The 15,780-nt window shown below is 52.3% G+C and overlaps 1 protein-coding gene across 6 annotated transcripts in view; it reads left to right on the top strand.

Moving 5' to 3' along the window:
* The window catches only part of GATAD2B (GATA zinc finger domain containing 2B), an 84,232-nt gene extending 70,093 nt beyond the window's left edge, over positions 1-14,139 (top strand). For 5 of the 6 annotated variants that reach the window (XM_048827914.2, XM_048827916.2, XM_048827915.2 and 2 more), the window contains 5 exons: positions 1,280-1,595; positions 3,043-3,245; positions 5,080-5,190; positions 6,163-6,280; positions 7,071-14,139. In XM_048827914.2, coding sequence (XP_048683871.1) covers positions 1,280-1,595; positions 3,043-3,245; positions 5,080-5,190; positions 6,163-6,280; positions 7,071-7,204 — 882 coding nt within the window. In that variant the 3' untranslated portion in view covers positions 7,205-14,139. The remainder of the gene's footprint in view (positions 1-1,279; positions 1,596-3,042; positions 3,246-5,079; positions 5,191-6,162; positions 6,281-7,070) is intronic. The other variant, XM_048827913.2, reaches the window with a different exon arrangement.
* The last annotated feature ends 1,641 nt before the right edge of the window (positions 14,140-15,780 follow it).

Here is a 15,780-nt window from a genome sequence, read left to right on the forward strand (position 1 = left end):
GGGATTAATCACCCTGTTAAAAATTTGTGCCTAATTTCTAATTGTCGAGTTTCAGCTTCCAGTTATTGGTTCTTGTTCTGCCCTTCTCCGCTACATTAAAGAGTGCTTTATTACCCATTGTTTCTCCCCGGGAAGATCTCTAGATACTGTTATCAAGTCACCTCTCAATCATTTGAGAAGCCTAACAATTTGAGCTCTTTAAGTTTCTCACTGAGGCATTTTCTCTAGTTCTTGAATAATTTGTGTCTCCTTTTCTGCACCCTCTCCAATCTTCAAAATTCTTTTGAAAATTCGATAGCTGAACTGGATGTCTAAATTTTTCCTCTAATCAGTTTAATTCATAATTTTCCACAGCTTTGGGAAATTAACTCTCTTGAAACATCAGATACATATTCTATTACTGGTTGGGACTGTCTTCTGTTTGGCCATGTTGCAATGTTCAGCCATATGAAATGAGAGAGCCACTTGGAATGGGGAAGACTGGCAGCCAAGGCCTCTGAGTGCACTTTGGTTGCCTGCGTGGATTTGGACTCTTGCAGGAAGTGGTGCTGAATACTGTATCTGCAGTCAGTAGGGGATTGTGTGAGGTGCTTTGTTACTATCGTGTGCCAAAGGAATCAAGGGCTGAGAATGCAAGCGAATGGAGGATACGGAGGACAGCTGCTGGGGATGGAAGAAGAGGTAGCTGGTGTATTCTGCACACCTGTGTGGGAGGAGATGGACACCATCTGGCAGTGGTGGTGATGCTTGGGCACATGCCAGATCAGTGAGGCGAAAGGTGTGGAGGAGCACAACTTGACCATGAGCAACGGTGCCAGCTAGAGAATCGCAGCACATAGTGTTGCCTACACTCCAGATGAGGGTGGCACAGGCACCCGAATGCAGGGCTTGAGCTTGTGTTCATTTAGCCAGGGTCTCCTTAAACTGGCTGTAGGGTTCATTAGACCATTGGATGTTGCAGAAGAGGTTTTTTTGATGCAGATTTAATTCCTCCCGAGATGTCTCTTAGGGCATTTGTGATGTTGCTGATTAGTTAATGGCAGAGGCTAAGACATACCCTGTAGTTGGGACCCAGGTCACTCCTGGCCCCTGGCTTTCTGGTGTAGTGACTGCAGTCTCTACCACTGAGCCGTACCTACCTTCAGCAGGCTACCCAGAGCCACAGTGCAGTGTCCTCGCAAGTCCCCCTAGAGGGATTGAAGTTCCATCAGTCAGATTGCACTGTCCTTTCTTTGCACAGCCATCAGGCGCCCGCCCTAACCCTCTTTTCTCTCTCCAGCAGTCAAGTTCTTCTGTTCCTTGCCAGCGTACGACCTCTTCAGCCATCTACATGAACCTTGCCTCTCATATCCAGCCCGGGACTGTGAACAGAGTGTCGTCCCCGCTCCCCAGCCCCAGTGCTCTGAATGATGCTGCCAATTCCCAGGCAGCTGCCAAGCTTGCCCTGCGCAAGCAACTGGAAAAAACGCTGCTGGAGATTCCACCCCCGAAACCGCCAGCACCCTTGCTTCACTTCCTGCCCAGCGCAGCCAACAGCGAGTTCATCTACATGGTGGGACTGGAGGAGGTGGTACAGAGTGTTATTGACAGTCAAGGTGAGTTACAAGGCAGCACAAGCCAGGTGAGCAACACGACTCCTACAAAGACAACAGTGGCTAGACCTGAGGTCAGGACGCCTGGGTTCTAGTCCTAGAATGGTAGCTTTGGCCGAGTCACTTCCCCTCTGTTTCTTTTCCCCTTCTGTGAAAGGGGTCATACTTACCTTTGCATAGTGCTGAAATCCTTGGCTTAAAGAATGGGAGTCTGGCTCTGTCACTTCCTCTCCACCTCAAGCTTTCCATCTGAAAAACTGGCAGTGTTTGGCTGCCTGTCTCACAGGGGTGTTGGGAGGATTAATGGCTGTAAAGTGCTTCGAAGATCAGTGCGAAGTATAATTCTAGCATTGCAGTGTCCAGGGCAGTGAAATCCTCATGCTGTGCTAATGGCAGTGAGCAGGCTGAGGAACTGCCTGTATGTGTATACACCTGATTGGTTAGCAAGCATTGAAAGGGTCCCTGGTCAGCTTAGCCCCCTTCACGCTATCCTTGGGTAGGGGGGGTAAAGGGGAGACTTTTTTTAAAGAATCCTCCCCCGGCCCTTTACCTGGGAAAACCCACAAAACAAACCTCTGGAGTTCAGATGCAAAATGGCATGAGTCCCTCTTCTCTGGCACTGAAATTGCCAAGGGCTCCTGTGTCTGGCCCGCAGTTTCCATTCCCATGGGAATGGACTTTGAATCTCCACCAACAGCTTGTCTTTTAAAGCACCTTCTTTTGAAATAATTGTTTTAAAAGCACCTCACCCTGATTTCAGTGCTCTGTCTGTTACCATGGGAACAGGAAGAGTAGCTGGGAACAGAGTTGTAAGAACTCGGTTATGTAAATCCCTCTGCAATGTTCTTAGGCAAGATACAATCTGTATCTGGAAAGGGGGAGCAAATACCGTCTGTAGGGTAACTGACTTGGAACAGGGATGCACTGTACCAGCGATTACTCTGCAGAGTAGAGTTGTTTGCATCAGGGAATTTCAGGTTCCAGATGAGGTCTCTTTAAAATCATCTGTTTACTGGCTTTTGTCCTGCCGAACTCCGGTGGAACTCAGCAGATCTCAGTGTCTCCCCTGTTTGGAGCCTGACAGTTTAACTCTTGGTTTTAAAGCTGGCCACTGGCAACTTTCATCCTTGCGGGCAGTACCTGGGCAGCCCCCTACCTGAGAGCCTCCTGATGTTGCGGTTCCCTTGAGCCTAGGAATGAGAGCAGGCTGGAATCTCATGCATAGCTGCACAGGAAGAACCCACGCTTACGTTCATCCTGAGCATATCTTATGGCAAAGCCTAGTCCACTCCCATCCAAAGTTTCTCTTTGGCAATGCTGACTCTTAACGTGCAGAGTGCCCCTTACTTACGCTGACCTAAGGGTGCAGGTTGGTTCTGTCTCCATGATTGTGGGGAAGGTTGGGGGAGTCTGCACCACCCCATTAACCCTTGTTGTTGGTGATGTCTAGGCAAAGGCTGCGCATCCCTTCTGCGCATGGAGCCCTTTGTCTGTGCTCAGTGCCGCACTGACTTCACCCCGCACTGGAAACAGGAGAAGAACGGAAAGATCCTGTGCGAGCAGTGCATGACCTCCAATCAGAAGAAGGCGCTGAAGGCAGAGCACACCAACCGGCTGAAGAACGCCTTTGTGAAAGCCTTGCAGCAGGAGCAGGCAAGTTCCATCCTGGCATCCCAACCTGCTGGAGACACAGGTGTCCTTCAGCTCCAGTCCTGCTTCCAATCTCTGCTTCTCCCTTCCCCAGCAGCGCATGGGTTTGCCATGCGTGCAGAGGCAATCTGTGTTCCCTTTCCTCCACGCAGTCTTGTGACCAGTTCCTGGAGGGGTGCCCTGTGTCAGTACAGTACTTAGTTTAAAAAAAGCCGGTGCGAGGTATCTAAAAATACCCTCTCCCGCAGTGAACGGAGTATTTCCTGAGGCCCGTTACTCCTTTTCCTTTGTGTACGGTCTCCCAATGGCTTTATAACTCGCTTGCCACACTGGCAGTGGGAGGCAAAGTGGGCTGGGAACTGGGAGTCAGGGCTACTGGCTTCTGTTCCCAGTTCTGCCACTGCCTTCCTGTAACACTGGAGAAGTTGCTTAGCCCCTCAGTACCTGTTTGCTCAGCTGTCACATAGGGACATTTGCCTACCTCCACACTTGGTGTTTGCAGAGTGCTTTGAGACCGTGCCGGGCCACAGGAGTGATTCCGGCTGAACATCATGGGGGCCTGGAGCAGGATTCATCCTTCCACTTGTGGCTGGCAGCATTATAGATGCAGTATGCTTAGCTGCTGCTGTCATTGCTGGGAAGCTCTGTGCTCCCCCCAGAGCAGCTAGGTGGGGAGCAGTGTTGGGCGGCTCTGAATGAAGTCTTGCCAACTCCCTTTTTAGATGAATGGTGACCACAGTGTGGGGGTTAGAGCTTAGGGGCGGGAGCTGAGAACAAGGGCAGGGGGAGAAGCTGCCCTGACGTCAGGGAGACTCTAAGTTCTTCCTCCTTCCCTTAGCACTTGGGGCAAGGTGAACAGACTTCAGTCAACTGAGGTCCATGAGGGAAGTGGCCTGTGGCCCGGCTCGTGGCCCAGGGAATGTGTAATTCAGCAATGGTCAAACTGCCAGCTACTTCTGAGCTGCTGCATTTGGTCACTCTGTGCCTTCCGAAAGCTCCCCCTGAGGGCGGTTGCTTCCCAGCCCCTGTGGAGGCCAGTGGGAATTGGGCACTCCTTGAAAAGCTCCCCTAAAGTCCAGTGGGTCTCTAATGGGCTGCCCTGACCCACATCTTCTGGTCTGCCCAGATCCACCGGGATGGCTTATCTGTGACTCCAGCCCTGTGGTGTGGGAATGCTGGAATACTGGGAACATCCCCTGATGCCGCTGCTCTGCTGGCCTGGCCCTTGCAAGCCACCTCCTTTGCAAGGACTCCAACTAGCCCCTTTGTCCTGGTCCAGGCTGGGGGGTGTAGGTTAAGATGCCCCCTCTAGTGCTAGTCTGGTCTGCTCTCACGCGTCTGGCAATCCACACTGCGGACTAAACTGAGAGGCCCTTTGCCCTGGGTAGAGCTGATTAGATGTCCTTGTGTATCGCTGTTGGTACGCAAGGCATTTTCCAGACATAGACGGACAGTTTACAATCTCCAGCAAACATCAGACCCTGGGCAACGATTCAGGCAGAGGGGTGTTGGGAGCAATGGGAGGAAGAGGGGGGTCAGTGAGGGCTCCACAGTAACTAAATGACATGCAGCTTGCATGTAGAAAGGAGCCTAAATGCTCCTCTTGCTTTGAGGGCAGAAGGATCCCAAGGCTGGCTTTCCCTGGCACTTCTTCTACCCCCTCCCCAGCATAGGCAGCAGGTTTAATTGGGACTCTCTCTGCCATACACTGACCTTGCTGCCCATAAGGGCCCCAGAGAAGGAATTGTTCCTGCGTATCACTGACAATAGCCACTGGGGTAAATGCTCCTAAATTGGCCCCTTGTTTGTGGCTCTAACATGCCTCCGCTTCCTGCAGGAAATTGAGCAGAGGCTACAGCAGCAGGCAGCCTTATCTCCCACTGCAGCTCCTGCCGTGTCCAGTGTCGGCAAACAGGAGACCATCATGAGGCACCACACACTCCGACAGGTGAGCAGCTCCGGCGGTGTAAGACCGCCAGCCTCTTGGTGGCCATGGCAGGGGAGGGGTTAGCCCTTTCAGTTGGTGGAATGCATTGTCTGGATGGCCAGAGCCCACGCCGATGCAGCTGGGGTGCCGAGTCTCTGCAGTGCTGTGTGAGACCAGAGGCAGCAGCCAGCCTGCCTTGAGACTTACCCTGTCGCCTCCAAGCAGCTCCTTGTAACAGCGGGGGGCCGTTTCTCATCCATCCCTTGTACTTTGTGGGCCCTTTCCCTCTCAATATTATCATCCCTTTGTAATTCTTCCCCCGTCCACATGCTGTGGTAGTCAGACTTACGGCAGTGAGCCTGAGTCTGGGTGGCACCTGGTCTACAAGCAGAGATGATGGGGACAGCTTCCTGAGCTGCCTGCCCTGCTATGCTCCCCTGGCACCTCAGTGCCATCTGCCAGGAAGGCGTATAACCCCCTTTCGGTCGCCTGCCCTGTCACTCCCAGATCAGCCAGCAGGGGGAGCAGGCACCGGAGTGAGCTCTCAGCCTGGTAAGGCTGCCTAAGGCCTGAAATCAATCACTGGCAAGCACTGGGCTTTCAGGATGGTGGACGCAGGCAGAGAGCAGTCCCTCCCCTCGTCTCTGGCTGCTGCCCACTTGCTATTTCCACTAGCACCTACTGCCAGACGGTCAATGACCTGTCAAGGCTGGTCACCGTTTTGCTCTGACACTGGTCTGGGACCTTCCTGCCTTTCATTCCAACAGAGATGGGAGCTCTGAATACATCACCTGTCCCTGTCTGGTGAAACCAAAGCTGCCTGACTTTCCCATGCCGGAGCTGGGCTTTGGGTCAGGATGTGTGTGTTGGTACGTGTGGATTATGGCCAGAGCCCTTCGTGGCCCTTGCTCTTTCACTGGTGCTGCTTCTGGAAAAGGTGGGGTGTGTGTGTGTACTGCTCACTTTCCACTTGTTTGCTCTCTCTGCCCGCAGGCTTCACAGCCCCAGAGCACTCTGCAGCGTGGCATCCCCACCTCTGCCCGCTCGATGCTGTCCAACTTCGCTCAGGCGCCACAGCTGTCTGTTGCGGGTGGTCTCCTCGGTATGCCAGGTAACGTCAAACGTTGGTCTGCGGAATGGGAAGGGGAGGCCGGGCTGCGGATTAGACTAAGACCCTTAACCACGTTGTCAGAGGCTGGAAGTCCTCTCCTCAGAGCATGGCCAGTGGCCTGAGTGGAGGAGCTCGCTGTACTGACAGGGACCTGCTCCGGGGCCAGGAGCTTGCACTTCTCAGTTCCTCCATCTCTAAACAGATAATTCCACTGACCTGAGGGTCATTGGGAGGCCAGGTTCATGTCTGTCACGTGCATGGAAGTTGGAGACCCTGCACAGGTGCTAATATTGCCCAGCTGGCTGCTCAGTGCTCTGACAAACACGAGAGAGCCGATCACAGCTCGTGTGTCCTTCTGGGACAGTAGCTTTGTATTATAAGGCTAGGCCTGTGTTTTCATTGATTCTGTAACCAAATGGCCTTTAAAACAAATGGCGGGGGGTCAGTTGTACTAATTACCGTTGAGTGTAATGATGATCGGTCAAGGACAATAGAGACCTTGTAGAACCGTCATTTGTTCCTGGCACACACTTGCTCCTGACTTGGTGCATGCTCCCAAAGGAAGGCGTGGAAGCCTTGTGGCTTGACAGGATGCTGGATCGTGCAGGGGACAGACCTGTACTGCGTGGGTGGGGCGTGGAGCCTTCTCTTTCAGGGAGTGGCAGTAAGAGTCGATGGCTTGAGTTCCATTAGGCTGGCTCCCTCTGCGCTCTCTAGGGCGGGGTGGTTTTGGGTGTGTCACGTGTGTTACAGGAGTAATTGTCCCCACTTGCTTTTCTCTCCCCTATAGGTGTTAACATTGCATACCTGAATGCTGGGATTGGAGGCCACAAAGCATCAAGCTTGGCAGACCGGCAGCGGGAATACCTTTTAGATATGATCCCACCCCGGTCTATATCGCAGTCCATCAGCGGACAGAAATAACGCCTATTGACCCTTCCCCCCCCCGCCCCCACTTCTGTCGCATGCAGTGCCTGTACTGGTGCCTACGATACACGGGGAAAAGACACAAAAAACATTTCAAAACTTCAGCGACCTGTCCTTTCCCAAACCTTAACTCTTCTCTTTGGTTTTCTATAGCAGTGAGGTCATTCCCCTTGCCCGAGGTCAGGACAATTGTCTGCTTGAAATCAGCACTATACATGTGTTAATGCTCGTTTTATGCTATTTTTTGTAATGACAAAGCATAGAATTTTTAATTGTTTTATTTTTCCTTCTGCTAAATGGATGGTTAAACTTTTTTCCTTTCCAGAGATTTTTTTTAAGAGCATCCACTCTACTCCAAGTGACCATTTGTACAGGGTGGTCAGTGCTGACTCGAGGGGAAGAGGGGGGAGAGGTGGCCGTGTGCTGGCGTTTTGACAGCTGTTCTATGCACTTAGTAGGGCGAATTAAGACTTGCATTCTTTGAGTTGCTCACCAAAAGAGGTAAGGGACAGAAGTTCTGTGGATGCGTCCAACTGAATCTCGCTGGGGGGTTGGTCCGTAATAGCTTGGCCCACGTGCATATGTTAATGGCGCATGATGCCTTTCCCTGGAGGAAGGCAGCCCCGTGTGTGAAGGAGCTGTGTTTCAGTGCAGTGCACATGTGGCTGGATGCAGATCTCTGTGCTTGGCAGAGCAGTGCAAGGGATGGCAGGGCTGATGGGTTGTGCCAGGGAATCCCATCAGTTGTGCTAATGCAGCTGGGCTACCAGACTCCGTAATGCAGTGCAGCAGAAATGGAGCTGACCCGTGCTGCCACCCTGTGCGTGTTTCCGTCTCCCTGTAATTCTGATGCTCCCTGTTTAGAAGTTGAAGTTCTCTAAGGGACTGTGATGAACTACCAAAGGGCACAGTGGCCTCATGCCTTTTGAACCCCGCCCCCATGCTGTTGTGCTCTCAAGAGCAGCTCCCTGTCATTGACGCCGTGAAGCTGTAAGCGTCCCAGCTGCCAAACAGAGTGTTGCAGGGCACAGTGGACCAAGCTGTGGTAGGAGTTTGGATTGGATTGAGTTAGCAAACCCAAAGCAAGAGCAAGCTGAGAGTCGTTGTCTGCAGATCGCTCTATTTGCACTTACCGTTGCCTCGACACCCCCGCACCTGAACCCGAAAGAGCAGAACCATCTCCTGGCAGCAGAGGGCGCCACCTCCTCGCCAGTACCCTGGAAAGAGGCCCAGCAGAACTGCAGTCTTGGGAGCAGGATGCTGGTGTGGAGCCTTCCCGCTTGCTGTTGATTGAATTATGTTAATGGGGGGAACCTCCTTGGTCAAACTGTTACAAAACAAAGTGAATATGCTTGATTTGCTGCTTCTGAAAAACCCTGCCCTCCTTGGACAGCGTTTCCTGATGGAACATTAATTGTGCAATGAAGTGCTAAGTCGCCACTCGCATGGAGTGTCATTGTTGGGGTGCCCGGCAGTACTTGCTGTTTGGGAAGAGGCACCCTTCTTTTCAGCATGACCCCGGGCTGCGTCACCACTGACGCTGGGGCTCCTGTCGGCTCTGTCCCTCCTGTCTCTGGGTGATAGCTGTGGCCGCAATAACTGAACTGCCATCGTCTGAATGGAGAGCTGCCGAGTGACCGAAGAAAGAGGTCTGATGCCTTTACTTTGAAAGCCAGCAGGATTTCTCCCAAAGAGGCACAACGCGCCTGCCCCTGTCTTTGGAGAGGAGGGTCTGTATCAATGCAAGAGCTAGGCCCTCCCTACCTGCTCCGATTCCTGTGCAGACTTCTCTCCCTCTCCCGATCATCTCAAAGTGGGGGGAGGGGGGGCTGTGCTGGTACAACAGGCCCTTCCCCGCTCTTTGCTTCGGTGCACCCCACTCCCTCTATTCAGTGAGCACTTAATAAATGAGGGGCATGGATGCGTGCCTGGGGCCCTCCAGAGGTGAAGGATTATTTTGGAAAGTAGTGGAACGCGCAGTGGCTTTTTTCTTTTGTTTTGTGGTTCACTGTTTAGCTGGCGTGGCACTCCTCTCCCACACCCACTGGGACGTTGATTATCAACCTGCTGTGCTTAGAGGGGAGCACTCTGACTAACTGTTTCTTCTCCTTTGATTAAAGCCGAGAAATTATCAGCCTGTTCTTCCTGCCCCCCACCACCACCACCACTTGCCTCTTGACATGGAGTTGGCTTTGTCCTGCTGTCTCCTGCCCGCATTCCCCCAGTGGGTGTTACCGAGAGGTACGAGGTGGCCCAAGCAGATTGGCTGAGATTAACATTAAAAATGTGCAATACTTAATGAGTCCCTGCCGCTGGGGCCTGATGCACTAGTTAATTGTCGGAGAGCAAGTTAACAATAATGGTGCTAAGTGAAATTTCTTGGGAAGGGGATCAGGGTTCCCCAACCACCCCAGGTTGATTATTGCAGTGGTTGGTGAAAGAAAACGTCCCTGTTGCTTGCTTATAGATTTATTTCCGTCCTGCAGCCCGGGCCTCGCAGATCACCCTGTCTGACCCAGTGCAGTGAAGGCTGACCTGCTTCTGTTGCAGGCAGCATGGTCCGAGCATGGGTCCGGGAGCCAGGAACTCCCCAGTTCTACTCCCAGTTCTGTGGCCTTGGGTAAGTCACTTCACCTTCCTCTTTCCCCAGCTGTAGATTGGAGGTGATGCTTTCGTGCCTCACAAGGGGGTTGTGTGGGCTGCTGGGTGTCCATCAAGTGCTGGAGGTGCACAGTGTCTTTACTGAGACAGGTGAGGCCCTGCTCAGAGCCCTGCTGGCCCATCTGTTGCTGGCTGTGGCCTCGAGGTGCTCCTTCCCTTTGGCTGATGTCCTCTGTGAGCTGTTTTCAAGCCCTAGCCAGCAACAGGAGCCAGTCGTATTACTCGGCCCGCAGCTGTTTTCTGCTCATTGCCCAGTTCCCCTCTCTCTGTGGTTTCACACTCCTGCCGATCGGTTGCTGAATTGTAAAATCATTCATGAATCCCCCCTCTCCCCCAACTCTTGTCCTGGAAGTGTGTCTCCGCACATTGATGGGTTCTGTGGTGCTAAGGGGAGAGGGAACCATTAGCGGGACGCTCTCCCTGCGTGCAGCCCCAGCTGTTCACGTGAAACAGAAATTCTCATCTCCAGCAGGACTGGGGGGCTGAACCTCTTCTCTGGGGTTTTGTTCCTTGGTTCTGTAAACACTTCCTGCAACAAGCAGGGTTCTTCCCACACTTCATAGAGGGGTACACCAAGTTAGAAAGCACAGAGCAAATGCTCCCTTTGGGCTCTGGGCTGGGTTCATTGGACAGCAATCCAGCAGCAGTTGGCAGGTGCCAGGTCATGTTGGTAAACCTGGGAGCACCAAAAACTGGGCACCTGCTTTGTGTTTCAATGCTGTTTCCATCCCCCAGTCATCGGAGCCCATCCTTCACTCCTGCTGCCCTGGGCACCTTACCCCTTCCACTGGGGAATCTCCTTGGCTTCGTCTCGTTAAATCCCCAGGGAATTTCTGTTGCCTAGACCCTTGCACTGCTGCTGGGGATGGTGGAGTGTCCAACTCTACAGACAGCAGTTTGGTTCATTGCAGTATTTGACGCCCCACCCTTCTGCCTGCTGATCTCTGTCGAAGGGGAATTAAGATGCTTGCTTTGTCTGTGATCTGCACAGGTTTAAATTTTTTTTTGTCTTGACCACAGCGCGCGACCACTCCCAATCCCTGGTAAAGTGCCCCTCCCCCTTTATGGATGTGATGTATGGTAGAAAATCGTCTCTTTTTTTAGATACAGAAATAGGGATTTTTTTCCCCGCTTCGGTTAGCTTTTCTTTTACAGCTAGATGTAGAGCTGCTTGTGAACGCTTAGTGGGGTTTTATTTTTTGTTCCTCCAAAGGCATAACCCATCCCTCCCCCTTTCTTCTCTAACCCTCACCCACCTCCACTCACCCACCCTGACAAGATCTTAATTAGCTTATGATATTGCGGCCGAAATGTTATAACAAGGACTCATTCGTGTATATAAGCTATTTCTTGACACATTAAAAACAATTGTACATTGTGTAGAAAACAAAACAAAACAAAAAAACAGCCTCGCCATGGATATTGTGAAAGTTGTTACGTCCTTTTGTAGTGTGACCTTTTGTGTATGACCTGAAACGTGCAAAAGGGGTGGTTTCCGGCGGGTGGGTTAGGGAAGCGAAGTCAGATGGCTGCAGAGGGCGAAGATCCCAGGGGCTGGCGCTCTTGTCCGGGCGGGAACTGCTAGCCTGCAGAAATGCACTGGTGGCAATTGCCACCTCCCAAATCTGTGCCTTTCACACACACAAAGAAGGACCCTACAAGTTACCAGCACCCCCTAGTGCAGTGGAGGCAGGAAGTTTCTTCCCCCAGCGTTAGGTTTACAGCTCGTGATGTCTCTCTAACCAGCAGTGGTGGGGCATTCCCGTGGGGAGCATCCGGATCTTGGGGAGTGGGATCGGGGTGGGGACAAGTATTATGAACTGTAATTGTATTTGCACTGTTTTTATTATTGCATTGGCATATATACAATATACATCTATAACAACCTGCGGTGTGCGGCTTCCTTCATGTTCTGTCTGCCAGAGCCTGTGCAGACGCTCAGCAGAGCCCAAAACAGGCAGGGACCCAGGATGAAATGATAGAGCTTCTCGGACCGGCTGCTGGGGAAGGGAGAAACATCTGTTCCCAGCAGCAATGACAATCCAAAGAGCTTGAGACGCGTGGTCTCCAGTACTGTGCGACTGTGGCTGCTCTCAGAACGGCTGCCCCAAGATTCCTGTGGTCGTTAGCCCCTCCTGGGGAGGGGCAGCGTAAGCAGTTGTTGGTCAGACATAAAGGTGCTGGCACTAGGTGCTGGTGTAACCCTTCCCTGGGTTCCGAGTCTCTTACCAATGCCTGTCCAGACTCTCTGTGTACATCTGAGAGAGCAAACGGCACCTGTAAGATCCAGAGCCCTTGGGAGTCCCGGCTTCTCGTCTCCTCCTCCCTGCGGTCTAAGCCAGCTGACACCTACACTCCCTGCACACTCTTTGTAGTGCTCTGTGCAACTGACCTGCCTGAAGACTCCCATTCACCCCAGCTGGGTGCGTTCCTCTTGGTGCAGCCTGGTGGGTCCTGCTCTAACCAGCCCAGGCTCAGAACCTGCTCGCCTACCCTTTGCCCTGCTGGAGAAACCCTCTCGGCACTTGCACCTGTTCTCAAATCCCCATGGAGTGAGCAGCATCGTGCTAAGGCTGCTGTAGCGTTCCCTTCAGCCTGGCAAAATGGGGGCCCGTAGAACATTGCAGAGTGGCCCATTGTGTGGTGTGTCTGCTCTGCAGGGCTTGGCAATGGCTTGTTCTCTCCAGTCCCCCTCACCCCTGCCTGCCAGTTCCTGGCTCCTCTGAAGCCTTCCACGTCCGCACATGCACCCACCTGCTTCTCCACAAGCATCCTGGTGTTGGCAGGTTCCCAGCTGATCAATGGCATGGAACACCAAGGGACTGAGCCCCTTCCCAGAGTGGGTTCCTGGTACCAGCAGCAAAGGCTGCCCCAGCTGTCTGTGCATGACGGGGGGGGGGGGGGGATTGAAATGGACTGGGCGGGGTGGGAAGCTACAGCCCCTCTCTGTTCTGGGAATGGGGAAGGGTGTGTTAGTGTCTCACTTCCATGCTTTCCCTCCCACAAACACCCCGAGCCCCTCCAGCTGTTCATGTGGCCAAGAGATTACACTGATGGAGGTGACTTGCTGGCTCAGAAATGGGCTAAGCAGCTCCATAGCAGACCCCGTTCCCTCAGGGTGCTGTGATAGGGACGGTCTGGGCATAGGGCTGCACCAGGGTGCTTTAGGAGGTCAGAGGCAATTCCAGTGCATTTAGCAGACTTCTGTTTGCAGCAGCTGTTTGCCCTCTGTCACCAGCATGTGCAGCTCTGCTCTGGAAAGACTCCAGATCAGCAATTCTTGCTAAACTCATTCAGAAACTGGGAGCTGGGTTGTCGCCCTCCCCGTCCAGCGTGTTCTCGCTGTGTCTGCGCCCAGTTTGCATGGCTGAAACCAAGCGGGAGGTTGAGTTCTCCAGCCAGGCTGGAATCTGGCTCACTCTACCTAGCTGTGGCTAGCTCTGATGGAGGGAAAGGCAGTCAAGCTTTGCTCAGGAATGGGAGCGAGAGGCTCCCAGTTAGCAGGGCACTTCAGAGCAGAAACCGCCTCACCTTTCAGCATCTTCCCAGGGTTGGCCCAGATGTTGTGTCCCTTCCTGCAACCTCAAGTGTAGCCCAAATCTTCACAGGTGATTTTAGAGGCCCAACTGGAGCCTTTCAAAGGGGCCTGGCTTTTCTGGCAGCCCTTCCTGAAAGTCTACACCCCTTTAAGGCATCTCAGACTGGGCACGCAAAATCGCTACCCACTTCTGCAAACCTTGTTCTGTAGCTACATCCAGTCTGGCTGCTCAGGGCCTGGAGTCACCGGCTTGAGTGCCCGACATCCCTGGAGGGGTGCTGCTGGATCCAACTTCTCAGCAGAGCCTTCCATCCCCCAAGCAGTTTGTGCAAAGGCACTGGTACTGTGCTCTGCCCTGGTTCCTGACTGCACAGCACCTTCATCCTCACTGAGTGATGCCCCCAGAGCTTGGAGGGGAGAGAGCAGTCTGGGTGGATAGCAAGGGATACAGTATGACAAAGCGAGGGGATCCCAGCCTCACACCTGCAGCCTAGCTAATCGAGAGGTGAGGGGTGCGGGAAACCAGGCCTTTTGCACAATTTTAAGTTTTTTTTGCATTGTGTTTTGAAATCTGGTTTAAAAAAAAAAAAGCTGTTTAAATACTGCCAAGCGATTATGCAGTGACTGGTTAAAAATAATAAGCTAATTTTTGGAGAAAGGATTAAAAAAAACTTTGTAATATTTATCACTTGCAAGCTATGTTTAATAAAGAAAGGAATGATTTATAACTTTTTATGAGGCTGGTGCGTTGCATTTGGGGTTGGGTGGGGTCCCAGAGGGGGCGTGGGAGATCAGTTCTCACCTAGCAGCAGGGCCCCCTGTAACATGTCAATGCTCCTCTAGCTGATGGAAACACTTCCATAGGAATTTTTTCCTTCAGAAAACACTGATTCAAATCTATTTTCATGAACCATTCATCAGTTTTAGGGAGAAATGACAGAACTGTTTGTTTAAATTAAAATATATATATATATATATATATATATATATATTTGGGGGGGGCAGGCTCCTGCAGTAGCCGAACACGAGGAAGAGGAGGCAGAAGATGATGCAGGTCATGCTGATGTGGACTCTTCATCCCCATTTGGGATTAAACCATGTTTCAAAATCTTGCAATTTCCTGCCAGACAGCAATCCCCTTTCTGTGGCCTGCCTGCCTGCCTTTCCCTGGGAAATGTCTGCTTTGCACCAGTGATCAGAGCTTGGCTCATGTCCTGAAGCAGGAACATTTGGATCCTTGTTTGCTGTTCGACTGTTATAACTAGATATTCTTCTAGTTGGGTGATTCCCTTTACGCCTTTTTTAACAGCTGATCTCAATGACATGTTGCAATGAGTTCCAAAGGCTAATTGTGTGCCTTATGGAAATAGCAGGAGAGATGGAAAAGCCTTTTCAGGTTGCTTTTCCAAATTACCGCCACCCCCAGGACCAAGAGCCTCATCTCCCGTGTTGACCCAGACCCCTGTGGGAGCATCCTGGACACATCTGAACATCTTTTCTCGCCTTCCTGTCTGTGAGGGGCCTTGAGCCGACCACTGAACCACCAACCTTTTAGCCAGGGCTGCCGCCAGGAGCCTAGGGGAGAATGGCACCCAAATGGAAGTGGCAGTGAAGAGTGCAGGGGTGGCCCCCTGGCCCTGCCCTCCCCTGACATAACCATGGTCCTCGCTGTTGGCTATAACTCCTGTGCCAGCCCTGCCCCAAACACTGGAGTTACTGTAGGGTTAAACCTGCCACTAGGCTTCCATGAGGGAGAAAAGGGCATGGACAGCTGAGCCAGGTGTCCCAGATCCTGCCCTCTCTGCTACTCCACTCCCCCTGCTCAGACACCTCCATCTTTCTCCTTTTACAGCTGGATTGTGCCACAGAGCTGGGGAGAGACCTACAACTGGCCTAACCATGCCACTGGGTTACTCAGGCTTGTGCTGGTAAAGACCTGTGCTGAAGGAGCCCTGTCCCGTCAGCCCCGGGCCATGGTCCAGCACCGCAGGGCTGCAAAAGTTGGGTTGGGCTGAATTGAAACATTTAGGCTTTAACCCTTTGTTGTCTTTACTGCCTATAGCTGCGAGGACCACAGGAAGGGGCGTTCCCCTCCAGCGTGCTGTGGCTTAAACGCCCTGCACCAACACACTCAGACAATTTCAAACTGTCTCTTTCAGAAAGCTGCGTGGAAGAATTTATCAGCTCTGCCCTGCTGCCATGTGGGTGTTTTCTCCCTTTCTGCAGTAGGGATCTATTACCGACCCCCCGATCAGGATGGTGATAGTGATTGGGAAATGCTCAGGGAGATGAGAGGCTATTAACATAAAAAACTCAATAACAATAATGAGGATTTCAATTATCCCCCTATTGACTGAGTCCATGTCACCTCAGC

Source organism: Caretta caretta, chromosome 24 (genome assembly GCF_965140235.1).
Source record: "Caretta caretta isolate rCarCar2 chromosome 24, rCarCar1.hap1, whole genome shotgun sequence".
Classification (NCBI taxonomy): domain Eukaryota; kingdom Metazoa; phylum Chordata; order Testudines; family Cheloniidae; genus Caretta; species Caretta caretta.